The sequence below is a fragment of the Vicugna pacos genome, chromosome 16 (assembly GCF_048564905.1).
Source record: "Vicugna pacos chromosome 16, VicPac4, whole genome shotgun sequence".
In the NCBI taxonomy this organism is placed as follows: Eukaryota; Metazoa; Chordata; class Mammalia; order Artiodactyla; family Camelidae; genus Vicugna; species Vicugna pacos.
The window spans coordinates 7,769,923-7,797,419 of record NC_133002.1 but is presented as its reverse complement, the minus strand read 5'-3'; the positions used below and the strand labels follow the sequence as shown (position 1 = coordinate 7,797,419).

General features: G+C 55.2%; 1 protein-coding gene and 1 non-coding gene across 2 annotated transcripts; both read right to left on the bottom strand.

The window, feature by feature from the left end:
* Positions 1-142: 142 nt before the first annotated feature.
* CAMKK1 (calcium/calmodulin dependent protein kinase kinase 1) lies at positions 143-27,497 on the bottom strand. The gene is made up of 16 exons (XM_006218849.4): positions 27,344-27,497; positions 20,385-20,784; positions 19,441-19,488; positions 18,950-19,003; positions 18,507-18,558; positions 18,120-18,253; positions 17,651-17,687; positions 16,793-16,814; positions 15,465-15,553; positions 12,187-12,386; positions 9,693-9,746; positions 8,758-8,831; positions 6,895-6,982; positions 6,551-6,679; positions 4,360-4,463; positions 143-2,138 (listed from the first exon to the last, which is right to left on the bottom strand). Exons 2-16 carry the CDS (start codon positions 20,742-20,744, stop codon positions 2,066-2,068), a joined length of 1,518 nt encoding a protein of 505 aa, XP_006218911.1. The 5' UTR covers positions 20,745-20,784; positions 27,344-27,497; the 3' UTR covers positions 143-2,065.
* TRNAG-ACC (transfer RNA glycine (anticodon ACC)) lies at positions 3,445-3,517 on the bottom strand. Its single transcript has one exon. It is a non-coding gene; the product is annotated as a tRNA-Gly (tRNA).

Here is a 27,497-nt window from a genome sequence, read left to right as displayed (position 1 = left end):
AAACCTTCTTCCCCCTACCCACCCCCAGAGCTCTGTCACTATGGTCCTACTCAGACCCCTGTGGAAAAGCCAGCAAAGCCAGCTGTTGAGAAAGAACATACCCAGATGCAGAAAATGTCCGTACCAAGTTGTCTTTTTTTTTTTAAACTCAAGAAAGGGCTTTTATTGTTTTTAATTCACTTCCTGGGAAGTTAATTTTTAAAACACTCTTATGGAGTTTGTCCATCCCTTGTGCTACCTTCAGAAACAATGATACCAACCAAAACCCTCAGCCATGGAGTGAGCCACCCCACTGGCGCTCCAACACGGGCCATGAAGCTGGGCCCACCTTTGGGCTCTGTGAGGGGCAGGGGGGGGTCCCTGAAACCCCCACTCTCCAAGCTCCAGCATGGAGATGCTCCAGGAAAACATGCTGATGGATGAATGGTCTCCCATGAACTCTATAAAAGTGCTAAGAACAGTTCCGAATTATTGTTTAAGCCCTGGGTTACAATGCCTTAGTGCAGAGGAGCAGGAAGAAATGTGGACCCAGTGACAACGGGCCACGTTCTGCTCAGAGCCTTAAATAGACATAGAAACTATATTACAGATGCATGTGCCAGTGCAAGACATGCTGTGTGCAGCAGATGGGCACGCACGGGGTATGTGCGTGGAGGCGCGACGTACACCCACAGGCACAGAGACTCGGGACGCGGCATTCCTCCAGCCCCGCCTCCTCTCCTTCTTGACAAAGCGCTCCTGAAATGGCAACCTCATGCAGGCGACTGAAATCCTTTGTTTGGCCCATGATTTCAGGGCAGGTATCTGAGTCCTGCTCTATTTCCCTTTGGAGGGTGTCAGTCTTTTGAGCATTTGGTCCATCAAAGCCAAGCCAGCCAGCCAGCCACTGATTGCAGAGAGAGGTCTGCTCCAGCTCCAACCAGGAGGAATGGTGACTGTCCTGGGGTGAGGCAGTGGCGGAAGGCCCACCTCTCCGAGGCCACTTGCCAGCGTGCATGCCCCACCAGGGTCCCGCCTCTAGTGCAAACTCCAACCTGGGCAGTTGGTCCTTCATCACTGGAATGTGAGGGCAGCTTCCAGGACCAGATGGGGAGGCCAGCTCGGGATCGGAGGTTGGATTCCAGTTACTTCAGCATCTGCAAGGCCACAGCTCTTTGAGTTCAGGGCCCTCGGTGGATGTCAGCCCCTCGTGTCTTCTGCAGCCATGGCTTTGGGAAGCCACACAGGAGGGAGGGAGGTAGGCTGGGAAGGGTAGTGTTCCTGGTTCAGGCCTCTGCTCAGACCCTCAACTTAGCCCATTCTCCGGACAATGTCAAGCATGAAACACAATCCAGGAAGGTGAGTCCAGTCTACTTGGCTGCCAAGATCATGGTGGGTGCGCTGGGAACCACCCAAAGCTGAAGGAAAGCTTGTTACGTGTTTCCAAACAGAGTTTGGCATCCAGCTCCTGTGCCAAGTTATAGACAAAAGTAAAAGATAACAAAAATGGAATCTGGATTCTCCAATGCTGGCCCCAGGCCCAGTGAGGCCCAGGAACACCCACCAAGGGCTCAGAGCCTCCATGTCAGTGTTCTCAGTAGGTAAGAGCTCTGGCAGCATCCCGAGGGGGGCAGGGTACACCCCTCCATGTGCGTGTGGCAGCTGAGCCACGCCCACCTGGCCCCTGAGTTAGCGGAGGTCTCTGCAGTGGTGGTAAACCAGGCTTCCACCTGCCATCTTGGTTTCCTGCCTTCCGCCCCAGGACCTTGCCAACCAGCCAGGTGGGGTTCCTAAGGCACCACGGTCACCCAGCTTCCCCATACGATGGGTCCCACCAGGGAGAGCCAGGATGAGGAGAAAGGCCTTGCAGGACCCCTGCCCCCCAAACCCCAGATGACACACATTCCAATCCTGTCCCTGGAACGCACGCGCGGAGGTCATGCAGCACGACGGGGGAGGGGGGCCAGGAGAGGGGCCACAGTCCCCAGCCCCCTGCCCGCAGGGGCGGCTGTTGGCATGAAGGCAGTGGGCCTTTGGAGGCGCAGGATGAGCGTGCTGCTGGGAGGCCCTGGGTGCATGCAGGGGCTCAGGACGCAGCCTCGTCTTCTTGGACGCCAGGGAGCTCTGGGCTCTTACCTCCTTCGCCACACCCGTCTTTCCTGTTCAGGGGACACCAGGGGTAGAGGGATCTCAGGGGTCAGAACATGCATGCATGAAGACACTCTCACACCCACAGGCATTCTGTATCCACATCCCCCCTCACCCACTCCCCCAAGCTCCCCTCAGTCTCGCCCCCCTGCCTTGTGGCCCCTTGCTAGTTTCCCCACCCCTGGTCTCAGCCCTCTGCCCACAACCCTCCACAGCTCCCTATTGCCCGGAGACAAAGACTTCCCAGCTTGGCTTCCGGAGCCTTTCCCGATCTGACATTCCCGAGCTGACTTCCATGCATCCTCAAGGACCAGCCAGATCACAAGTCTTCCCTGTTGGCCTGGATCAGCCCCCAGGGTCTTGGGTAGAGGAGCTTCGGTTTTGCATTTTCTTTTCTTTGTTCACAGGACAAAGTGTACCTATCTGCATATCCAATACTCTTGTATCTGATTTTTTCCCCCTTAGACCTTTCTTTTTAACATGATCAATGAATGGCTTTTGATAACTTAAAAAAGGATCAATCCCATTTAACTCTGCTGTAGAGTTTCAACAATTATCCAAGGCATAAAAGTCTATCAAGGACCAATGTTGGGGCTCTGATGAGGTAAAACCTGCTTTCCAAAATGAAACTTGAGTCACAGAATTATAGAATGTTATAGCTGGAAACTATTCAGCTCAATTCTGTCACAGTCCAAATGAAGAAACTGACCTGTCTCCCCATTAACATGTCCATAAAAGGACAACGATTGCCTTGCGCAGTTGAACTCTTGGCCCCCAGCCCTGTGTCCAGTGTGGACTAGGTGCTGGATGTGTCCTTAGCCTGTAACTGGCCTGTCCCACCGCTAGAGGGCACTGAGCCACAGGCACTGTCCAGGTTTGCTCCTCAAAATCCTGGTTCTGCCTTTGTCCTGGTCTAATTAGTCAATAGCTTCCTCTTTCACTCTCAAAAGTGGCTCCATTTGGATGCAAAATAATGTGGTCCCCTACACCAAGTCCAGTTTCAGTATCTTGGTTTGCAGACCTAGAAGAGCCCTGGGAACCCCCTCCCCCAGGGCCTGGCCACTTTAGGGAAGTGACAGAGAAGAGGAAGTAAGCTCCGGACTGTCAAGGCCTCTCCCAGGCCCCACCCTTCACCCGACTTCAGCCAGGGAATTTGTCAAGAGGAAGGCAAGACGTTGGTCATTGGACCTCCCTGAGTGCAGCCAGCCTCTGGCAGGGAGCAGACACCAGCGTGTCCACCATGATGGGCTGCGATACTTCTTTCTTTTTTTTTTCAGGGGGGTAGGTAATTAGATACATTCATTTATTTTTTTTCAGTAGAGGTACTGGAGATTGAACCCAGGACCTCATGCATGGTAGGCATGCACTCTACCACTGAGCTCTACCCTCCTCCAGGGATGCAATACTTCTTAAGGAGCCCACTTACAAGGGGACGGTCACACACAAACGAAACCAGTATCTGGGCCCCTGGACGGCACAAGTGAATCTGCTCCTTCCTGAGAGGCCAAGGTACCTGGATGGTGGCCAGCGCTCCCCTCTCTGGGGCACGTGGCTCCTCTACCCAGCAGACTAGGAGGTACAGCCCCTCCCCCCGCAGCCCCCTTCACAGACTAGAGGAAGGCAATCCAAGTCCTAGGGCCACATTCTGATCCAGGACCCCCTCACTGTTTTCTCCCTGCAGGTCTGTGCACCAGCTCCAGCAGGCCTTGTTGACTTTTTATTTCGAGGAAAAAAGGTGGAAATGCTGGGTATGAGGCTGGGAAACAGCTTTTCTGCCCTCTCCTGGGAGGTGGTGAATGCGCATGCCTGGTTCACAGTGGGGAGCCGCCAGCAATGGGGGTTCCTCTTCCCTGGCCGCGGCAGCCAGCCTGCCCGGGCTTACTCGCTGGATGAGCATTTACAAAGGGCTGACTGCACTCACAGCCTCTGCGATGGCTGGGGGAAGCATGGGCCACTAAGAGAGCAGTGAACACTCCCCCAAGCCAGGAAGAGGCAGCAGAATTGTTCCCCCCTCCACAGATGTGCCAGCCTTCTACAAGGAACAGACCTGAGGCCTGTCTGTCAACCTGAAGGAGGCTGCCGTGGGCTGAGAACAGAGATGGCCCTGCTCCGAGGCCTGGCCAAGTCCCCAGGCTCCAGGCTTAGCGTGATGACAGTGAGACTGAGGGGATGTGCCCCCACCCCACCCCACCCCAGGGAGCATGCTGTAGGCCTCAGCCCCCCAGTACTTACGACAGTAAGTTTCCCGGAGCAGACATGGAGCGCACTTCCCTCCGCGCCTGGGGCTCAAACGGGTTCCCAAAGGAACGCTTTCTCAGCATGGACTTAACCAGAATCTGGGAAGGACATGTCAGGTGAGGCACACGGACCCCCAGGTTCCCAGACACACAGGCGGCCTCCACTCTGACTCCCAGGCTGGTGGGGGCGCAGCTGAGTGGGCCCTTTGCACAGGCAGACAAAGGAAGAGCACTCCAAGCAGAAGGAACGGCAAGAGCTCGGAGCAGGGGTGGTTGAGGGCGGATTCCGGGATGGTGAGGAGCCGGTGCATCTGGTGCGTGGGAAGCACAGAGGCCAGGAGCAGACCAGGAAGGGTCTGGACCGCCAGGCTGAGGGCCTGGGGAGTGCAATTAGGAAATGCCTTCTGGCTACGCAGGAAGGATGGAGTGGAAGAGAGGCGGTCCCAGGGAGCCAGAGAGGAGCTGCAGCAGTGGCCCAATGGGATGTCCAAAGGGGACAGGCAGTGATGCCCTGGCTTTGTCCTTCCTCCTGCCGCAAGGACAGCTCCATCCCCCTGCCCACAGGCACACAAACTCTCTCACACAAGCACGCACTCACGAGTAGCGCCAGAGATGCTTTACTTGTTCCTTCCTTCTTTCCTGCCTTCCTTCCCTCCTTTCTTCCATCAACAAATATTTATTGAGCACCTGCATATGCCAGACAGTATTCTAGGCACCGGGACTACACTGAGGGAAAAATTCTTGCCTTCATGGAACTTATATTCTAATTGCAGGGACAGGCAATAAATAAGACAAATCAGTAAAATATATAATACATTAGTTAGTGGTAAGGACTCAGGAGAAAAAAATAAAGTGGAGAAAAAAATAAAACTTAGGAGAAAAAGAAGGTGGATAAGAAACGACAGAGGAGGTTGGAATTTTAGATCAGAGGCCTGGGAAGGTCACTTCTCACTGAGAAGGTGACTCTGGAGTCAAGAACTGGAGGGAGTGAGGAAGCGACCCTGTGGATATCTGGGCAGGAGCATCCCAGGCGGAGGGAAGGGATATTCAAAGGCACTGGGGCAGCAGCTGACACTGGGTGAACAGAGGGAGGAGGGGAGGTCGGCAGGGAAATGGGGACAGGCAGCCCATGCAGGGTCTGGCAGGCAGTCAGGGCTGTGGCTCTTCCTTTGAGTGACATGGGAGCCTGAGTAAGTGGGATCTGAGCTAAGAAGTGACATCATCAGGTCACTGGACCACTCGGGCTGCTGAGTTGAGCACTGACTGTAGGGAGGGCAAGGGTGGAAGCGTGGAGACAGCCTAGGAGCGGATTCCAGTGGTTTAGGAGCGAGATGATGGAGAAGACCAGGGAAGTGGCAGTAGGGACCCTGCCGAGGCTGACAATTCCAGGGACCCCACAGAGCCCAGGAGCTCTGTAGAGCACAGGGACTTTAGCCAACTGGCCCGAGCTGGGCCTAGACCCAGCAGGGAGGCGTGGACGCACAGGCCAGGGCCAGACCCCACCCCTGGCACGGGCCCCAGCTCGCTCTCCTGGCCATGTGCTCACCCCAACTCGCCATGAAACCTCAGTGCAGGGCAGGCCATGGCTGTCAGTGACCCCCCCAGAAAACCCAGAGGGCCATTAAGGGCTATGTGAATAACTTCCAGCTGTTAACGTGGAAGATGTCCAGAGGAAAACGAGAAAAGCTAAACTGTGAGAGGAGAGTGGAGGGAGGACACAGGTGGTGCATGACTGACATGCAGGGGCTGAGACTACTTCTCCAATTCAAAGGCATCCTAGGCCTTTTCCCCTGTCAGGTCCTTGGCACCTTGTCCAGTGCCTGGAGAACAGCAGAATTTCCATAAATGTTCGGAAGGAAGGAAGGAAGGAAGGGAGAAAGGAAGGAAGGAAATGCTCCTCTGGTTGAGGTGAATGTTGACGTGCAGCAAGGGCAGTGTATTTAAATCATTCACTGTCCTCCCCACACCTCTGGGTCTCCCCACCACAAGGCTGAGGAATGTGACCTCATTCCTGCCATAGCCTCCAGTGGAACAGTGGCCTCAGGGACCCAGCATCAGGACTGGCCCACCAGGCAGCCCTCTGTCCCCCACCAGGGCCCAGCACAGAGCAAGTCTCAGGTGGCAGCCACAAGCCCCCCAACCTCCGACCCTTCCAGGCCTCGGCACCTTCCACCCCACCCTCTTACCACTGTGGTCCAGCTGGGGATGAGCTTGACTGAGTTCTTGACCTCCTCCTCGGTCACCTCCACCACGCTGCAGTGCTCCTCCTCTGAGGGAAGGGGCTCCTCCCCATTTTTGGTCACCCAGGGGTGTAACTGTGGAGCAGAAGGTGGTTGAGGAAGGTCAGGACCACAGGCAGACAGATCCCAGCCAGCACGGGGCCTGGGCATTCCACCAGTAGGTCCCTTGAGGGTCCCAAAGCACATAAACCCCAAACCCAAACCTAGCATGCCCATGCCCATGCCCCTGGTGTGAGGCTTCCCCAAAGGGGAAACTGAGGCCTGTTTTCTGTGGCCCAGCCCGGCCCAACCTTGATGTCTGGCACCCCAATTCTCGTCTCAGGGTTCTTGTCTAGCATCTTCAGAATCAGGTCCTTGAGCTCTTCGCTGACCTTTGGCCTAAAGAAGTGGAAAGAGACAAAGGAGAGGCAGTTGAGGACCCTTTCCTTCCCACCTCTCCACTCTACCCTGCTCCAGGCTTCCCTGATTAGCACCCAACAGGACAGAGACACTGCCAACACTCACTTTCCTCAGAGAGAAGGGACACCTAAGGTACCAGGGAGAAGGAGAGTTTCACAACAAGTATGTGGCTACCCTTCTCTCCTGAATAGGACGGAAAGTAGTCTCCCTCGGTGGGCAGAGGCCACAAACACAAACGGAGTCCCATGGGTGCTGGACACCCCCTGGGGGGCAGGGATGGTGAGGATAATATGAGAAGAGTCGCTTTATGGGACCCCGAGGCCTTCACCCCCACTGGCCATCTCATTCTCTCTTCCATCTGGCAGGTGGCTGGGGACGATTCTCATTTGACCGAGGAGGAAACCAAACCCCATATCCTGCCCAGAAGAGCTAGGGCAGGGCTGGGACTCAGGGTGGGGACGGGAGCAGGACTCAGCCTCACACCGGCCTCCACTGCCTGTGCCCAAACTTCAGGCGTCACTGCTACTTACATTCTTGGGAGAAGGAACCCCATCTTGGGACTGTCACCTTGGCTCCCTCTGCTGACCTAGATACTTAATCCCTTTTAAAACGCCTGGGCTGGGGAGGATATCCCTGGCAGGGGTTACAGCTGGAGGGAAGAAGACAGGCAATCACAGGAAAGGGACAGATGCTAGGAAGCTAGTGCTATGGGGGAGGGGAGTGATGTGAGCTGGGCAGGGTGGGGCGGCAGGGACAATGGAGCCACCTGGCAGATGAGCAGGTGGCAAGACAGAAGGGTCCTTGAATGCACGGGCCAGGGCATGCCTCTTCTTGCAGGCTTTGGGAAGCCTTGGAAAAACTTTAAGCAGGAGATACGGTGAGATCTGTTGTGCTTTATCAGGGTCCTCCTGACCTGATTGTGGTGGCTGGTTTGGAGGGACACTGGCAGCCGGGAGGCCAGAGAGGAGTTGACTGGACAAAGCTGAGCCCTGAACTAGGCAGGGGGCACCAGGGCCGCAGGGGGCGATGGAACCAAGAGAAATATAAGAGGTGGACTCAACAGGGCTTGGGGACCAGACAAGAAGTGGGCATGAGGGGGGCCAGCAACTTCCAGGTTGGTTTCTGACGTGCCCCGGGCACTTCGAGCAGATGGCAAAAGAGCCATGAAGAATGAGGCACTGGGTTGGGGGCTCAGGCTGACTGCCGTGGTAGCCGGCATCACAATCAGAAGAATCGTGGATGAGTGGGAACACCTCTCCAAACAGCCCCTCTAGGCTCAGAGACCTCAGTCACAAAGGAAGGGGCAGGGAGGGGGAGTGGCTTCACATCCCAGACCCATTGAGCCTCCACTCTTCCATCTGTGAAATGGGGGAGGGCACTGGCATCTTGAAAGTCCTTCACCCACGTGGGGAAGGTGGAGTTTCCCTGTGGGTGCAGGGTCTGCGTGGGGTTGATGCCACTGATCTCCTGGAGTCCTTCAGGGAAGGGATAGGGTGCATGTGTGGCCTGAGGCCATCCCTGCCTCACTCCCGGCCTCAGAGTTCCTCTCTGCACAATGAGATAAGACCCAAATGTCTCAGACACCCCGCTCACAGTCCCACCCCTCCATCTGCTCAGGGGCCCCCTCCCAGGGAGCAGCATCTTCACCTCCAGATCTGCAGGCTAGGGTGGGCTCCCCCAAAAGGACAAAAGCTCTGCTAAAACTCAGGCATGCCTCCTTGGGGGTGGGCGGGGCCCTGTGGTGGACAACTCACTCCTCTGGGAACACAACGGCCTCATTCTTGATCTTGCGGTGCAGGGCCAGGATATAGTCATCGATGAACGGGCACTGCGGTGGGGAGAGATGAAGGATGGGGGCTCAGTGCTGTGACTCTCTTAGGGCAGCTCTGGGCTCCCTGTGAGATGAGGGGTGCCCCATGTAACTCGTTCAGGGCCTGGCACATGGGAGACGCTCAACATATGTGGACTGAATGAATAAGTCACGGATGGGACTAGGAAGCTGGGTGTACCCGCCAGCAGGACAGCCACTCGCAGCAAGGCCTGTACTGCCAGGGCCTCAGGTTTGGAAATACGCTCCCTGAGAGTCCCTCCTGGCTCTCGGTGCGGTCCCTGGAGTGGGAGCACCTGTGGACAGGGACTCAGCCACGTCAACGCTGGGTGTCTGGCCTGACCCAAGGACAATCTGTTAAATGCATGAACGAGTGAGTGAATGTGTGAATGAATGAATGGCAACCAAGGACAGAAGGATGGGGAACACTTTGGTGGAGTGGTGGCCACACCACTATCTACAGCTCCCTTGGGATGTCCTGCTGTCCCAGGACTCCTGCACATGAATCCCCCGCCCAGGGGCCCAGAGAAAAGCAGAAAAGCCCCTTTCTCCTCGGTCTTCTCTGAACTGGCTGGGCTCTTTCATTTCTATTTTTTTGAAGGGGTGGGGGGTGGGTAATTAGGTTTATTTACTTATTTATAAATAAATGGAGGTACTGGGGATTGAACCCAGGACCTCCTGCATGCTAAGCATGAGCTCTACCACTGAGTCATACCCAGCCCCATGGGCTCTTTCAAAAATCACTTTACTTAAGGACACAAAGGCAGGGCCTGCACCTGTCATCATCCTGGCTCAGCTGGCCCAGCCCCTGGTGCCAGGGGTGTGGCCTGTCCCAGTTCCGCCAGCCCACCCAGCACTCACCTTCCCATAGACGAAGCAGTACAGCGTGACCCCAGTGGCCCACACGTCCAAGGCCTAGGAAAAAAACAGCTTCACATCAGTCTCCCAAAGAGAAGCCACCCCCCTTGCCCATCCAGTTTCAGTGGACTGTGGGGGAGGACGTGCAGGGAAACTCCCTCCTCAGTCATGCATTCACTCAACAAACACTCCCAGGTCCTTGCTCCATGCTGGACCCTGAGCTGAGCACTGGAGACATGGGGATGACCAGAGCAGAGCCCCTGCCCTCTAGGGTTTCCATGTCTCCTCAGAACAGGCCCAAACCAGACACGTTTTCAACTCAACAGCTGCAAAACTCCCTTCATCTACAGGGTCACATTTGCTGTATTCATGACACAGGTGAACCCCAGAAATGACAAGATGTACTGAACTTACACTCACTAAACCAGCTCTGGCTTTGAGAGGTCACCCTATTTCCTAATGATCCACTGGAGAAGCCACCAGCCACCTTCCTTCTGACACCAGAACAGCCCCCGGCCCTTGGCCACCTCCACAACCCCTTGGAGTCCCCTATGCCATGGGTTCAAACATGTCCTCTCTCTCACATGTCCCTCTCATGAACCCCACCTCTTCTCAAGTCTGCTTTCTCTCTTATGTGAGTGATTCTCAGATCTCTACCTACGGATTTCTGTCACGGGTGCCTCATCTGAATCCAACCAGGGGACAGCAGACACATGCAAACTGACATTATTCTTCAAAATAACAGGCCTGCTGTAAATGGTAAAATATTCTTCTTTCTTATGGGTGAGTTGTATTCCACTACATATATACACTGCATCTTTTTTAATCCATTCACCTATTGATGTGCACTTATGATGCTTCAATGTCTTGGCAACTATAAATAATGTTGCTGTTAATAGTGGGGTGTATGTATCTTTTTGAATTAATTCTTATTTTTGTGGTTGGCTTTATTCCTTTGATAACTATGTAAGTTTAAAAAGCTAAAGCTCTGAGCATTCTTAGAAACAATGAATAGTACCTATATGTAAATTTTTAAATTATGTGCAGTATATTGTGTATATGTATTTACATGCAATATATTGTATATGTGCAGTCAAACTAACAATTCTACTTAATAAAGCTGAAAAACTGAAGAAAAAAAAATAACAGGCCTGTTCTCTTCAGAAATGTCAAGGCCCAGCCACTCTTCCAGATTAAAGGACCTCAAAGAGATGTGACAAGTGAATACAATGACTGACCCTGGGTCAGATCCCAGACCAGAAGAAGAAAAGGCATGAAAGGACAGTATGGGGACAATGGATGAAATCTGAATAAGGTCGATTAGATAACAGTGTTTTATCAATGATAAATGTCCTAATTTTGATCACTGTACTGAGCTTACATAAGAGGACATCCTTGTCCTCAGAAAATATCTGCAGAGAAACCATCTCATAAATTTTTAAAAATTAGGTAATGATTTTAATGTACATATTAATTTAATAGCTAAAATACAAATACAGTGAATGTTTAGAAGAAAATAAAAATTCCAGATTGTACCAGAAAAAAAAAAAAGAAAATATCTGCAGAGGTATATAGTGATAAAGGGGGGATAATGTCCCCCACTTCAGTCTCAGATGGTTCCGAAACATGTAATGTGCACACATATAAATATGGGGGAAGACGGTGACAAGGTAAATGGGACAAAATGTCAATAATTGGTGAATCTGTGTAAAAGGATGCATGGAGCTTTTTGTAATTTTTCTGTAAATTTGGAATTATATCAAGATTAAAAGTTAAAAAGTAAGCTCTCCCTACATCTTTCTCTTAAGCTCCACACCCACACACATGTCCAAATACCTCTGGACCATTTCCTTAGTGGCAGGGCCACAGTGGGGCAGCTAGCACTCTGCAGGGGAGCACAGGATGTGCCAGGGGACACAAAGAACTGCAGCCCGTGCCCAGAAAGCTCTGCCCACGGCCTCTGTCACTTAGGAGAAAGGCCAAACTTGCAGACTCTCTAAATTCTGCCTAAGCCCCACCAGGCCCCCTACCCCACACTCCTCAGCTGTCTTGTAAGTTTGCTGGGCTCCACCTCCCACTCAGATTCTCCCCATCCTTCAAGGCCTAGTTCAAACGCTGCCGCATCCAAGAAATCAGGGGAGCCTCCGCCTTCCCCTCAAATATGGGCTCTCCTGCCCTTTTCACCATCTCCAGAGGGGCAGGGCACTGGGCTGTCTGGGCTCCATCTGTTCCACAGCCCAGCCCAGAACTCAGCACAGGGTGACTGGCAGAAATACCTACAGGGAAGCCTTGGGGCTGTTTTGCTGGAAAACGAGAGGCCAAAGTTAGGGGGTTTATCAGACTCCAGGAAGAGGCAAACACGAGGGAGGGGACCGTGTTCAGCATTCACTCCTGAGACATGAGGACCCTGGCACCCTCCGGCTGAAAATGAGGCCCCGTGGCATGCTATCCCACCCTTCCACCCAAACCCCACCCCAGCCCGGGCCCTAGGAGCCACCTTCCCACTGAAGCTCTGGCCGGAATCAGAAATGGCCTCGGGGGCCATGAACGCTGGGGTCCCGGCCGTGCTGGAGAGCTGAGCGTCGTTCCCCTCAAACTGGTTGCTGACGCCGAAGTCGGCGATCTTCACGTGCCCGTCATCCCCCAGGAGCAGGTTGGACGGCTTGATGTCCCTGTGGATGATCTTCTGGTAGTGCACTGCAGAGAGAGGCAGCTCGAGCGCCGGCCTGGGGCGCGGCCGCCCAGACCGCCCACCTGCCCTCACCTGGCCCGGGGGCCTGCCTCAAACTCCAGGACAGACGGAGCCGGGCCCCTGCACACACTCATCTCACGAGGACCTCAAAGAGGATTTCAGAGCCCTCTGCCCTCCTATGCAGTGAAGACACTAACCCAGGCTGTTAGTAACAGAGCCAGGACTGGACTCTTAGGAATCATTGGACTCCAAGTCCAGTGATCTTTTCATGGCAATCAAGGCACCTGTCACTGAGGGTGGAGGTCAGAGGAAACTGGGGGAAACGGTTCTCCATAGGCCACCTCTGGCCACCTCAACACCAATGGGAGTGTTGTCTGCAGGCTCGAAGCCCATCAAAGCCTTTCCCCAGCTCCATCCCCCACCCAGCCTGTCAGGGCTGTCCCTGCTCCTTGGACGAGGGTGAGATTGTGGGGACCCTGCAGAGCTACTGCCTCAGCCTTAGGGAGAGGGAGGGCACTCCAGGCCTTGGGACTGCCGGGATGAACATGGCTGGGGTGAGAGTCAGCCTTCTCTAAGTAGGCTGGGAGCCCACTCTGCTTCCTGGGTCCAGCACTGCCAGGAAGAGACAGGCATCTCAGGCAGAGATGGCACTAACCCATCTCTCAGCCAGCCACCTATGGGCTCTCCCCTTGCCAAATACCTTCCCCTGGACCAACAGATCCCGGGAAGTTGCGGGGGGTGGGGGGGAGATGGAATGGGAAGGAGGGAAGGTAAAAGGAGGAGAGGAAGGCTGGGGGCAGAGGGATTGAGTGTCAAAACAATAAGAACAAAACACGGCCCTATGGCGACTGCCTCCTGTGTGCCAGGTGCACACAAGGGATTTGACACACACCCATCAGAGCTCAAGACATTGTGTAGTTGACTATGGAAAGTGGGCTTAAATTCTTATCTGAAACCCTGGCCTCTCTCTTGAACTCTGAGCTCTTTACCCACGTGGATATTCCGTAGACAGCTCAACATATATCCCCAAAGTCTTCAATCACGTGTTTAATTCAGAACTTGATTTATTGGTCTGTGACAACACCCCGCCCCACCCCCGCCACCCCACTGCCAAACAAATGAAACAGAAAAGCCCTGCTCCTCTTCCAGTCTTTCCAGTTCAGTTAAGGGCCACGTTACCAGTTATTCAGCCCAAAAACCTTCAACTCCTCCCCCTCTCAGACCCCACATCCAATTCATCAGCAAGTCCTCTGGGCTGGACCTCTAATTTATAGTCCAGATCTGACTGCTTCTCATCCCTGCATGTCTGCACTGGCCCTGTCTGTAAGAATCAGGCTCCAGCCTCCCGGAACACAGAGCCTTCCTCAGACAGCCTCAGCTCTCCCTGCTTGGGACCAGAATCAAGGCGGGTCTTCAGCACGCGGTGCCTCCATTTGTCTACTTGTCCAGCCCCTGTTGCTGCCCAATCTGCTCCGGGAAGGCCTTCACTGCTATTATCTGGGTCTTGATGAGGCTTTACCCAAGAGCCAGATGGGATTAGCTCATTTTTTGCCAGGAGGGAGAATGGGAGACAACAGGCCCAGGACAGGAAGAGGGTGGAGGAGAAGCTGGTACAGGGCTGTACCTGCACCGACCACATTCAGGGTGAAATGCTCCCTTACCACATCTCCAGGCCCTTGCTGGGGACTTTCTGCAAAGCCCTCCCCTCTCTGTGCCTCAGTTTCCCCTATGTACAAAGATGGCATTAATTTAAGGGGACTGGAGTGGCTCAAATGAGATAAAGGAATTCACTGTAGGTCAGACCTCAGCTGGTCCTCACCTGCTCCCCCAGGGAGAGAATATACTTCTGATAAATCAAGCTGAGATTTCAAAGGGATGGCCAGTGCCCCACCCACCCCCAACGAGGCCAGAACCCTACGTAGGTGTCTGGGGGACCCCCCTCCCAGTGACCAGTTAGTCACCCAGCGCTGGTCACCCCACGTCCTTCACATCTGCTCCCCTCTGCCACTGCCCTAATCCAGGCCTCACCATCTGTCACTTGGGCTATAGAACCAGCCTCCTCCCTAATCAGCTGGCTGCCTCTCACCCTCCATCCAGCCACCACACAGCTGCCAGATCAAGCTTTCTAAGACACAAATCCTATCACTCCCTCCCCTGCTCAAAGCCCTTAGGCACTCACAATGCTGACAAGATAAAGTCATGAAAGTCCTCTGTGGAGGCACTCCCAGCCCTCATGGTGCAGCCTGGACAGCATTTCCAGCATCACCTTTCACTATCCTAGGCCCCCAGACTGGACTTCTCCCCATCCTTAAATAGTACATGCCCTGTACTCTCTGAACCACTGCCATGCAGTTCTCTCCGACTGGCGTACTCCCTCCCACCACCCCTCAAACTGGCCAATGAACTACTCATTCTTCAGGACTCTGCTCAAAGTGGCCCCCTCCACATCCCTCCCCTGGTCTCTTAGTGCTCTGACAGCCCCTGTGCCTCCCCAGCCTTGGTAGGCACTGTTTAGGTTCCTGTCTTTCCATCAGGCTGTGAGATCCTTGAGATCACTTCTGGGTCTTTGGCATCGACATGCCCCCAGCTGGCACTTAGTGGGTATTTGTAAATGGATAAATGAATGAATGAATGAATGAATTCCAGGGATACAGGCTAAGCCACACCTTCCCTCCTGAGCTCTCACAGTAAACCCACTCGGCCACCACCCATGGGCCCCATACCAGGACAGACTCTTCCTTGAGCAGCTGGACATAAATCTCTTCCTTCCCACAGCCCTGCCTGTGGAGAGACTAAGCTTGGCTAAGAATTCCGCAGAGAGATAGGCAGTATATCTAGGGCGCAGACCGACCTTAGTGACGACCTGGCGCATGCCCAGTGAAGTCAGCCGCTACCTTCTACCTGTTTGAGGTTTCAGTCCCGCCCACAGATCCATTTCTCCCACCCCCCCCCAACTGAAGATGATTGGCAGATCGGCGCTGACTGACAGGAACTGCTCAGAACAGGCTGAGCCTGGGCTCCGCCTCCTTCTGTGTCCCGCTCCCGGGTCCCCAGCCCTAGAGGGTAGGCAGCCCCTCACTCACAGTATTCAAGGCCAAGGATGATGTCCCGCAGGTAGAGGCGAGCTTGCTCCTCAGGGAAGGGCTTGTCGCAGGGCACCTCCATGACCGGCCTATAGGGAGGGAGGAGAGGAGGGATGTTTAGTGGGAATCAGGATGAATGAAAACAGACAGCAAGTGAAGGGGAACAGGGGCTGGGCCACAGACCCCTCGGGACCTCCCAGGAGCCCTCTGTGTTCGAAAAGGTGCCTAGAACCCAAGATATTAGCTTCTTCTCCCATATGGTGAAAACTTGAAAACACACTTAGACGCAAATATCCCTTTTCAATCATTACAGTTTAAAATTAGCTTTATCTTAACTTCTGATTGGCTTGGTATTCCTTCTTCTAAGTACTTAATTATCTATAATCAAACAGTTGTGAAGATGCCATTTAGAGCAGTGTTTTTCAAACTGTAGGACCAACAGAGGGTCATGAAATCAATTTAGTGGGTGGCTACTGCTTTTTTTTCCTTTATAATGAAATAGAATATCTCAGATATATCATATGTAATAAGGATATATACTGTTTTATAAAACTTTGGTTTCAATTATAGATATGGATGGATGGCAATGTCAAACTTGTATTTCTTACATTGAATGGAGGTCAAAAATGCTGAAAGCCCCTGAGCTTTAAAAGGACACCACTTCCTGCCTCCTTCCCAAATCGGTCTTTAGGTAGCCTCCCAGGCAGGGAAACAAGCCACAGCCTGTATTCAAGGCCTCAGCGGTTAGGGTCTCTAGTCCACCCAGCCCTGTGCCCACTACTCCATGTCTGCAGCTCTGCACATACCCTGAGAAGGTCCAGCAAGGCAGACATGTGTTAGAACCCCAGATTTCATTAGCAACTCGCTGTGTGACCTTGGGCAAGCCACTTACCTTCTCTGAACCTCAGCTTCCCCTCTTGTAAGTGGGAGTGAATGGAGTCCCAGCCACCCAACTCACAAACTTGTAAAACTGAAAGAACTCTTTGTCATTGAATACAGGAGAGAGTTGAGTCCCAGCACTACACTTTTGCTGGAGTAATATTCCTTCTCTCTCCCTCTCTTCCGTCAAATCTTTCCAGTTCTTCAACATCTGGCTCAAAATCCACCCCCTCTTCCAGAGGCCTCCCTGACTATTCCAGCCTCACTGACCCCACCAGCCTTCAAAGAATTGTCCTCTTGGTCTCTCATGTCCCCCACCACCCCCAGACCCCAGCTCCCCAAGGACAGAGCCTTGGTCTTTTTTTCTCTCCTAGAGGAGCTGACCCTAGGACGAGGGATACAGGAGGGAAAGGAAGGCCTGACCTGCCTGATTGGGATGGGGAACTCACCCCTTTCTCAGGAGGTCAAACACTGAAAGAAAAGAGAAGAAGAGTAGGTAAGTGCAGCCAGGCTGAAAGAACAGCCGAAGGCAAGGTCCCTCCTTGTTCTGGAGGGTGGGAGGCGGGGTCAGGCATCTAGCCATACTTGCGGGAGGAATAGGACAGGGGTCCCAGGGTATCAGAGGAGGTAAACAGGTGACAGTGGGTCTACTATGGACCTGCCTCATCAGATTCTCAGGTGCCAGGTGAGGACCATCAGCCTGGACCCCTTTTACAGGGGGGAAACTGAGCCTCAGAGAAGGGGCAGGATTTTTCCTAAAGGTCATAGCAGATAGGCAGGTAGGAAAGGGAGTGGAGACTAAAGCCTTGGCCTCTAATTCCTAAGCCAGTGTGCCTTGTGCCCCATTCCCTGAGAGCCTCTAAGCCCAGCCCTGAATCAAGCACCAAGGACTTAAATAATTAACAACATTACTATTACTAACAATAATAGTGTCTTGCATATAACTTACAAAATTCTCATATCAACCCTATGAGGTATATACATTATCCCCATTTTACAGGTGGGGAAACTGAGGCAGATAGGGTCTGGGAATCCACATTACATAGCCTACTTCCTGCATCTATCTGATCCGCTATCTCTCCGATCAGTGGAGTAGGGGCTTGGGAATATTTGATGAATCTAACTGGATATTCTGAGCTTGGCTGAGAAGGGCTGGGTGAGAATCTGGGGCTTGAGAACATGAGTTTCCTCCTTGCCCCCAGGAGGTCAGTGCATTCACACCGCCCATCTGAAGGTCAAGTGTGTCCCCGGGGAGCCGTCGGACCCACCCCAGGTAAGTTGCTTTGGGAATGAGCTGGGTCACTCACCCAAATAGAGATTGTCCTCAGCTGGGTCATCCAGGACCTGGTGAGAGGGAGCAGACATGGGGGCAGGGCTTGGAGAGGCATGGGGTGGGGGGTCCCAGGCCTCCTCGTCCTCACCAGCCTCAGGACCCCTAGGATGGTCCGCAGCCACCCTGGACAGTGGAGCAGGAACCATGCAGGCACCAGACAGATGACGACTCACAGAAACACTGGCCCCCAGCCCTGGCCCAGCACCCGGCACCCGGCACCCAGCCCTTCTCTCTTCCTGCCATGATGGGGACTCTCACTTCTTGCCTCCGAGGCAGCTCCTCCCCCTCCATGAGAACTCGAGAATATCCCAGATCAGCCTAAACTGACCCTGGAAACCTCTTGGCAGCCCCCACCCCACGTCTGGCTTTGTCCTCAGAGGCCTCAGCCTCACCCCCTCAGCAGGATCCCTGGTCTGCACCGAGTGCTCACCCCCAGCTCCTACCTCGAACAGCTTGACCACATTCACATGGTCCAGCTTCTTCAGGATAGCAATCTCCTGGTACACCCGCTCCAGGGGCAGCAGCTGCTTGGCTGGTCCTCCCTGGGCAGCCTGGGACCCCCTCGGGGGAGGGCGACCTGTGACCAAGAAGGGGAGTCCAGCCTGTTGCAGAAGGCTGGGCCTCACCTCGGCCCTGCGACCAGCCTCAAGCAAGACTCTTGCAAGGCCACGGCCATGGCCTCAACTCACCAAGCACATTCCTACTAGCAGACCTTTGCTCACGTGCTCCCTTGTCTACCCCTAGTCCTAACAAAAACTAGCTTCCGAGGTTTCCTCCTCCTCCGCCCCCTGGCCAGGCGCTCCCAAATACAGGACCAGACAGATACTTACGTGGAAAGCCATACTGCTTCAGTAACTTCTTCTTAGAAAGAACTTTCATTGCCTGAGGAGGGAGGGGTGCACCTGTCACTTGTGTGCAGGGGTTAGAACAGACTGGACTGAGATCTAGAAAAGCACACAGGTATCTCCCACTGGCACTGAGGGAATGACCTGGGTGTGATTAAGTTGGAGTAGGAGGTGGCCATATCTAAATCTAGGTCTTACTCCTATTCCCCTCAACAAGTCTTTCTGGAGCTCTCCCCTTGGAGGCATCCAGCCTCTGCTTGCATGTTCCCAGGGTCAAGAAGTTCATTCCTTGCATACCCTGAGCGACAGGGAGCTCACTCCCTTCACAGACAGCCTTGTCCTCTGTCTTCCCAGCACAGCTTCTGCCCACCCCCCAAGGTTTCTGGGGCCCAGCTTGGGCAACACCTCCCTCTGATCCCCAGACTCACATAGTGCCTGTCTTCACTTTCATTGTAGGCCAACCTCACCACGCCATAGGCACCCTGCAGAGAGGCAAAGGTCAGCAACCCTGGCCAGGGCACCCCCAGGACTAGCTTGGGAGGAGGGGAGCCTGAACAGCTCCAGCCCCCCCTCCTCCCACATCCTACCTCCGCCCCTGCTACCAGTGGACATAAATTTCAGGTGGGCAGGGAGAGGGCTCCTATGCCCTGGTCACTGCCCCTGCCAGGCTCAACACAGCTCTATGCCTTCCCCAGTCCCTCCCATCAGAGACTCTGGGGAGTCAGGATTCAGGAGTCCTCTCCCACCCACTACCCCAATATTTCCTACAGAGGACAAAACTGTCCTCGCTTCCAGGCTAGGGCCTTCTTGGCTCAGCCTCACATTGCCAGAGGATTGTGCCAAGCAGAGGATCCGGACAGGCTAGTCTGCAAAGCCCCAGGACAAGTTCCCACTGCTCCTGGCCTGCCCCCAGGCCTACCTTGCCAATCTCACTCTGCAGCTTGTACTGGTTTAGCTGCACACAGTCCTGGGAAAAGAGGAGGGGCATCAGGTAAAGCTTGATCCAGAATCAGCATCACTACAGGAGCACATCCAGAGACCAGTCCTAGCCCCAGGCCCCTTACTCCCAGACACTGGATCTCATCAATCTTTCAGGTTTGGATAGGGAAAGGCAGTGGTACTAAGGCCAAAAGTGATACTGAAAGTGACAAGACCTGGATAACATTTGAAAACATGAATGGTGAACCATGCCTATGCTTTGCTTCCTAGGAAGTGGCGGAAAAGTACACTGATTCCTGCCTGGATGCTGGGGTCTGGGAGATCCTGATGTGCGAAACCCTTGAGCAAGTATTTCCAAAAGCAGCTGAATGAGGAGGTCTACATTATATGGACAAGAAAGATGAGGAGGGCCTTGAGGACAAGAGACCAAAGCCCCAGGTCAGGCATGAAAAGTTTAGCCTCTGAAGTCTGTAGATTGCTCGGTACCTGAGTTTACTTTCAGATCTAAGTGGCAAGGACGGAGCCGGGGGAGCAGAAGCTGGCAGCAGGCTGGCAGCTTCTGAGTCAGAGCAGACTCTAGGAGGCAGGATCAGAGGTGTGGGCTCAAGCTGGGGAAGGCTTGGGGGATAGAAGGACACACTGTCTTCAAATGTCTAAGAGGACTTCTTGGGGGACAAGGGAGGGGCCTCTTTCCTAGGCCTGGGGTAGGCGTGGGAATGGTGGGATTTATAGGAGGCAGCAGTTGGCTCAGATGGAGCCCCTCTGGGTGGGAAGAGGCCATAGAGTGAGGTAGTGAGCTCCTCAGCTCTGATGGTATGCAAACCAAAGGCTAGACAGCTGTGTGGCAGGGATAGGAACAGCAAAAGGTCTTCATCGTGGACTACTGAAAAGCACACCAGCACCCGCTAGCTCGGCTCCACCGACCTCTGCGTCTGAGATGGCCACGTGGTGAGACTCGATGGTGGGCCTCCGCCAGGCCCGTGGGGAGATGTGGCTGGCAGGTCCTGTGGCATAAGGCCCAGCCTGGGCCTCCAGGCAGCTCCCTGCTGGCCGCTCCTGCAGGGAGAACTTCCTGGCCGAGAGGCTGGGCCGGGCTGCGGGGTGCCTCAAAGCACTGCCGGGGATCACGGAGACAGCTCTGGCCCGCGGTGGAGGGTCCACGCAGTTCCTGGTGGGCTCTGGGCTGCCATCTGTCTCCTCCAAGTGGGCCACGTCAATGGCTGCCACTCGCTCCACCAACTCTGTCCGGGGGTCCTGGCAGCAGACTGCTGGGCCCCCCTCCATCGCCAGTCAAGGGGGTCCTCTGTGCAGCCTTATGGGGAACCTGAGAAAAGAGGGCAGAGAAAGCTTCAATCCTGGCCAAGGAGGTCAGATTTCCAGGCCCCCTTCCTATTGTAGCCACAATCTGTGGGTCCCACCTCCAGGCCCTGGCCCTGCCTGTTCCCTCTGCCTGGGCTGCCAGCATCCAAACTCAGGTTTGCCTGCTAACTGAAGGAATTCCAGGAACTCATCTGGCTCCACTGTACACAGCCCTCTAGACCTCAGTATCCCCATCTGTAAAGCAGGTACAATCACGGTGGCAGACTTGCTGGCTTCACAGGGTAGCAGGGAGAATCTGATATTCTGGAGTCAGGACAGACAAACACGGACAGAACACTGGAGGCTCAGCAGTGCTGGGAGAAACAGCCCAGGGTCAGCTCAGGCCCCCATCCTGCAGGCAGTACAGTGACTCACAGCCCCACCCCTGGACAGCAGAGCATTCCAATGATGCCGAGAAGCTGAGCTGGGATGAGCTGGGCACTGGTAATGCAGAGGCCGTCCTGATGCCCCAGGACCCCACCTCCACTCCATCACGGCCCGGGAGAGCCTGCAGCCCAGGACGGGGCCCATTAGGGAAGGGACGGCTGCTTTGGTGGCTGTGGAGACTTCACTGCACTTATTTCTCCTGGTTGTTCCTTCCAGTTTATTCAAGTCGCCACATCTGTTCAGGCTGAGACGCTCCCCCTGGCCTGGCCTTACACCCACCCTGGCCTTACACCCCCAATCAGGCCTCGCGCCAAGGACTAACTCCAGCTTGAACCCCAAACCAACCTCTAGTGTCCAGTCCCAGCCTTCATGCTGGACCACAACCCTGGGCTGATCCCTGATCCGGGGCTAAACCGGACACTCAGGCTGGGATTCCGTCTCTGCCCCAGGCTGAGCACTGGCCCCACCCCAGCCAGTGCCCCTCCCTCTTCCTGGGCCAGACTCAGCATCTTCTCAGGAAAAGGAAGTAAGGGCCTTCTGACCCTCTGCCCTTCCTGTCTGGTGGTGACTTGCGCCGTAATCACACAACGATTTTGAGAACACGGTCTCCATTCCACCCCTCGTTCCCCCGTCAACTTGCTTTGACAGATGTCAAGGAGGCAGGGCTCTTTGGAATCCACTGGCCGGGAGCCTGGGCTGGGTTCCAGTCCTGCCGGTCAAGCTCCTTCCCGACTCTGAGCCTCAGTCTCCCCACCTGTACTACAGAAGCAGAACCTTCCCAGATTCCCTAGGGCAAGGCTTGGAGATGGACTGTAAGTGAGAATGTGGTCCAGACCCCGAGTGCCTGGCACAGTGCACTGAATAAGTGGAAGCCTGGAGGTGATGGAGCTGATAGTTGGAATGTAAAAAGGGAAGGGGGAAAGGAATTCAGACTGACAACAGAAAAAGACATGGAGGCTGGAGCCAGAGGAGTGAGGGGAGCGGGGCTTGGTGAGGCTAGAGCCTCAGGGAGGCCTCCTTGGAGGAGGTGGAATGGGATTAGAGCATCAGAGAGGCTTTGGGAACCAGGCTGGGGGCAGGAAGGAAGCAGCCAAGGCTAAAGGGAGCCCTCCAAGCCTGGCCCACCCACCCGACTCCTCCCTCTAGCTGGCCTACGCTGGCTGCCCCTCCCTCTCACTCTGTAGGCCCTTTTTCTCCCACCAGAGTATAAATGCCATAGATTAGGGCACTTGTGTGCCTTGTCGTCATAAGGTCATTGATGTCTGCAGAAGTGTGTGGCACATAGTCGGAACCTGATAAATATCTGTGGAATGAATGAGTGGTTGACGTAGTGATCATTGCAGTCCTTGCCCCACTAGACAGAAGGGAAAGCAGCCTCAGAGAGGGGACCCCAACAAGCCTAAGGCCCCAGGGAATGAACCGCAGTGTCAGGAACTCCTGCCCTGTGGTCCAGGGCAGAGACCGAGGGACTGAGAGCTACCACAGGCAGAGACCACAGGCTGCCCCAATCACATTTGCATATGATTTCCCTGAGGCTCTTCTGTCAGCCAGGGGCAAGGATGGGCCTAGGGTCACACAGCAGGTCAGGGCAGAGTCTTCCCGCTCCAGTTTGGGACCTGTCACCTGGTTTAGGGCCCAGGCTCTGAAGCCAGACTGCCAGGCTACGCCCCTTCCTGGCTGTGTGCCCACGGGCAGGTGACTGCTCTTTGTGCCTAGGTTTTCTCCAGCCACAGAATGGGGTTAATAGCAACCTCACCTCCCAGCAGTTGTGAGGAGGAAAGGAGTGAACGCCCTTACTGGGCTCAGAACCCCAGCCTACCGCTCAAGAAGCCCCGTAAAACTGAGTTGTTGTGCTGCTGTTGTTGTGATTGCCTGGGACACAGGGTGGCCCAGATGGATGCGCGGGCGGCACAAGGCAGCTGTGAGGGCTGACGTCAGGCCCTCCTCCCTCCCTCCCGCCTGGATCACATTCAGGTGACTAAGCACGTCTGCGGGAGGCAGCCCTGGGGAGGCCCCAGGTTCTTGCCTCGTGTCCAGGCGACAGGTCCTGATACTAGAGGCTATGTGTGTGAGGCTGTGTGTCCGAGTGAGAGAATACGTGTGAGCAGGGCTAGGGTGACGGTGTGTGTCTTTGTGTGTGTGTGTGTTAGGGGTCCGCACCCAGGAGCACATCCGCAGGGAGACAAACATCTATGGCTGTGGTCTATATGCGCGGATAAGTGTGTTCATGCGCACTCGGTGCTTTTAGGTCTCCGTGTACGTGTGCCCCAGGACTAGGCGCCGGGGGGTGGGAAGTGCATCCCTGGACCATGGGAACTTGATCTCAGAAGGTCAAGTTTGATCCTCCCATGTGGTCACCAGTCCACCAGCCTGGGGCTGCCTGCTGGGCTGGGCTGGGCTGTGTGTCTTGGGCAGGACGCAGCCCTCTCTCAAGGCCCACCCTAAGCTGAGGCCTCAGTAGACGCTATGTAGGAACTGGCTTGGCAGGTAGCTAGGAACCACGTGAGCAAACAGAAGGACAGACAGGCTGGCACCCAGGCCCAGGGCAGAGCAGGGACCCGTACGGGCATGAGGAGCCTCTTAGGGACCAGCCTAGTCCTCCAGCCAAGAACGGCCTGGCTCAGGCCTTCCCTTACTGGGAAGAGCTACCCTAGTCCATCCTCCCAGACTGTGATGTGTTACCTCGGACAAGTCATTGAACCTCTTTGGAGCCTCAGTTTCCTCATATGCGAATCGGATCGGTGGCCACCACCCTGCCAACTCCCAGGGTTATGGGAGGAAGTGGATGAGATTGTGGACACTGAAGCAGGTGGTGCCTAAGCAGTGTGGGGTGTCACAAAGCCACCGAGAGACAGCCTTGATGTACAAAGTACAACCCTGTATCTGCCCCATGGCTCTGGGACGGCCTGGCCGCTCAGGCTTCTCCTCCCAGGCTATGTCTTTCAGCACCAGGGGTCTGGCTCCAAATCCTGTTTGGCCAGACCTCCTCCTTATCCACCTGGGTCCCTCAGAGGAGGCCAAGAGCAGGACAGGGCAGGCACATCCTGCTCTCACTCACACTTGTTCAAGCAGCCCCACCTGGGATGACTTCAGACACTCGTCAGGCCTCACCCTGAGCTTCTGGAAGGCTGCTGTGAACCTCAAGGCCAGGTTGAGCAGGGGACCAGCTACCTAGGCAAGAAAAGATGCAGCCCTGACAGGCTGAGGACTGGCCAGAAGGGAAAGCCATAAGGAGGCAGTGGAGCCACCCCGGCTAGACACAGAAGTGGTCTTGACATCCCTGGGCTGCCTCACAGGAGCCGTGTTTATGCTCCTGACAAGTGTCTGGATGGCCCTGGCAACGGGTGTCCTCCGTGGCTCCCACCCCCGCTCGGGATGACTCAGTACCCTCGAGGGAGGCCCAGGCATCTGGTGCCAAGTCATGCTTAAGAACGCCTGCTGCAAGGACGCCCCCCCTCCCACCATCTCCAGGGAGGCCCCAGGCACTGAGGCGGGCTCTGTGCCTGATTCAGCACAGCAACCCTCGGCACATCCTCAGCACCCCTTGGCTGATGGTCTCCTGGTTGCTCCCTCTCCCTCTGCCCTTCCACATCCTCCACACCAGGTTTGTGCCTCCAGCCCAACTCTTTCCAGCCGGCTGCCTCCTCCCCTCCATGTTCCTGGGCAGCTCTGTTCCAACGCGGCTCAAATTCAACTCAGCATTTCCCCCAAGTCTGCTCTTCCTCCTCTGTCCCCATCACAGAAACAAAGGCCACCATCCTCCCAGTTCTCCCAGGCCAGAAACCCAGCAGCCCTCCTTATCATCCATCCTCTCCCTCTCACCCATCCTTACTCCCCCAGCCCCACAGTTATTCTCCACCCTGGCCACTCCACAGTACTCACAGCGCCCCAAACTGCAGACTCTGTTCAGCTGCCGGATCTTTGTACAAGCTGCGCCTTCTGCCAAGAACACATCTCCCTCTCCTTTGCTGCCAGGACAGTTCAGACATCTCCTCCTCTGGAAGCCCTCCCTGATCTCCCCACTACTGGGTTAGGTAACGAAATCGAACTCCTTAAAAAGTCTAGATTCAGACCTCGACTGTCCTTTCCCACTGCTCTGCCACACAGGCCGCCGCCTCCAGGCTCACACCCCAACCCACCTCACCCCATCCTCTGTACCAGTTGCTAGAAGGAATGTTCCTAACATGCCAATTTGGTCACAGTTCTTCCAGACCTGGCCTTCCAGGATCTTGGAATCTGGGAGACAGAAGAGCAGGAGACCTAGCCTCAGACTGGGGCTCACTGGTTGGGGAGCAGCCAGAGACACAGACTTCTGGGACACAAACCCAGAGTCATTCATTCATGCAACAATCACTGACCAGCTGCTGTATGTGCCCAGGTACTGTGCTAGGTAATGGCAGATAAAACGGTGAACCAAAAAGACAAAGTTCCTGCTTTCACGAAGTTTAATCTCTAGCGGGGCAAGAGGCAACAAACAAGAAAGTCAGGAATTAGCAGACGATACGTCAAGCCCTACAAACTATGGGGGAAATATGCAATCATGTAAGGGGGATCAAGAGCAAGGCGCTAGGGGGCGCTGTTTACATAATGAGGTCAGTTAACATCTCTCTGATGCAGGATTTGAGCAGAATCTGAAGGAAGTGAGGGCGCGAGCAGCATGGACATCTGGGAAGGGCATTTCAGGCACAGCAACTGCAAAGGCTGTGAGGGGAGACAGTGCTTGCACTACTATCTGAGGATCAGCAAGGAGGCGGGGGTCGCTGGAGTGGGGCGTTCCACATGCGAGAGGAACCCAATGGCAAAGCAGAGTGACACCTGAAAGAGAAGGCCCAGTCATTCACTGTGCCTGATCTCAGGGAAGGATTCCAGGAGGTGGCATTTACGATCTTTCATGACCACTGAGTAAGGATTTCAGAGGAGAGGATGGAAGATCACACTGTGCATGACAGAGAACTATTTCCTGTCTGGGACTCAGAACGTGGCTTTGGGGTCGGTTGGAGGTGCTTTATGGACAGAGACCAGGAGGTCTCAAAAGCCAGAGGAGAATTTTGAGCAGGGGAGTGTCTCAGATGGATGAGGTTTTAAAGTGATCCCTCTGCCTTCTGTTGGGACTGAAGGTAAGAGGCCAAGGAAAAGGCAGGGGTCCCTAGAGTCTGCGGGCCTAGGACATGGTCTGGTATATCGTGGGTGCTCAGTCTGTATGTCCTGAAGGAAGGAGTGAGGGCCGTGGGGGCGGCCAGTGCATCCTCAAGGACACAAGCTCTGCACCCCTCCCGACTCCCCAGCCCACCTGGCAAATATACAACCCCAAATGTGCCCACCAAGGCACAGTCCTGTGACCTGGGACATAACCTTTTCTACACACCCCTGTACTCTCAAGACACACACACACACACCCCACTCCCGGAACAGGCGCACGCCGATGTCCGCGTGACCCGCCCTCACACACCACTCCATCCTGTAATGCACCCCCCTCACACACACAGGCACACTCCCGTGTCCACGTGACACATGCACACCCGCCTCCAAACACCACACACAGGTCACCGCGCACGTGTGCACCCTCCGAGCCACCAGTTCTGTCTGTGCTGTCGGGCCGCAGAAACCGCAGCGTCCACCTCCCTCGCCCACCTCCCCCTGGCCCCAGCCTGGGAGGACTGCGCAGCTAAAGCCACGCGCGCCCCATCTGTCCCATTCATCCCCCCGCCACAGCTCCTGCAGGAAGGCTCACGGGAGGGCCGTGTGGGAGGAGCGCTCCGCGCAGATCCACACGTGGGTGCACCCGTCTGGGCCCACTCCACATAGACACGGCCTCCCACCAAGAGCTGGGGCGGAGGTAGTGCGCCGCGTATGGACGCGGTCCCGCCGACCAGAGCTGGGGAAGGGACGCAGACGGCGGGGCGCCCTCATAGATGCGATCCCAGGTGCCAGCGCAGATAGAAGCAGGCTCCGGGAGGTACCCCACAGACCGGGCCCCGCAGACCGAAGGGGGAGGATCCCCGCATGGACGAGGTCTCTAATGTCCTTGCAGACGCAGCCTCGCAGACCATCCCTCTCCTCCGCAGGCTCCGAGCAGACGTTCAGACATTAGTTCTCTCCTGCTGCCCGCCCCAGGTCCCCTTCCAGCTGACCCCTACCTGGGTGCCTGCGACGGTCTCCGCGGCCCGGCGGGCGGCGAGGCTCGCTCCCGCGGCGCGCTCCCTGCCCGCCCCGCCCGCCTCGCCAGGGCCGAGATCGCGGAGCTCAGACTGCCTGCGCCGCGGCTCCAGGCAGCGCTAGCTCCTCCGCCCG

What these genes read in the sequence shown, in the direction of transcription:
- CAMKK1 (XM_006218849.4), bottom strand. Translation starts at nt 20,744, where the DNA reads ATGGAGGGGGGCCCAGCAGTCTGCTGCCAGGACCCCCGGACAGAGTTG. An exon ending in ATGTGGTCAAGCTGTTCGAG is followed by an intron (nt 17,688 to 18,119) that starts GTAGGAGCTGGG and finishes CCCTCTCACCAG; the next exon opens with GTCCTGGATGACCCAGCTGA. An exon ending in TGAGGACAATCTCTATTTGG is followed by an intron (nt 16,815 to 17,650) that starts GTGAGTGACCCA and finishes CTTTTCTTTCAG; the next exon opens with TGTTTGACCTCCTGAGAAAG.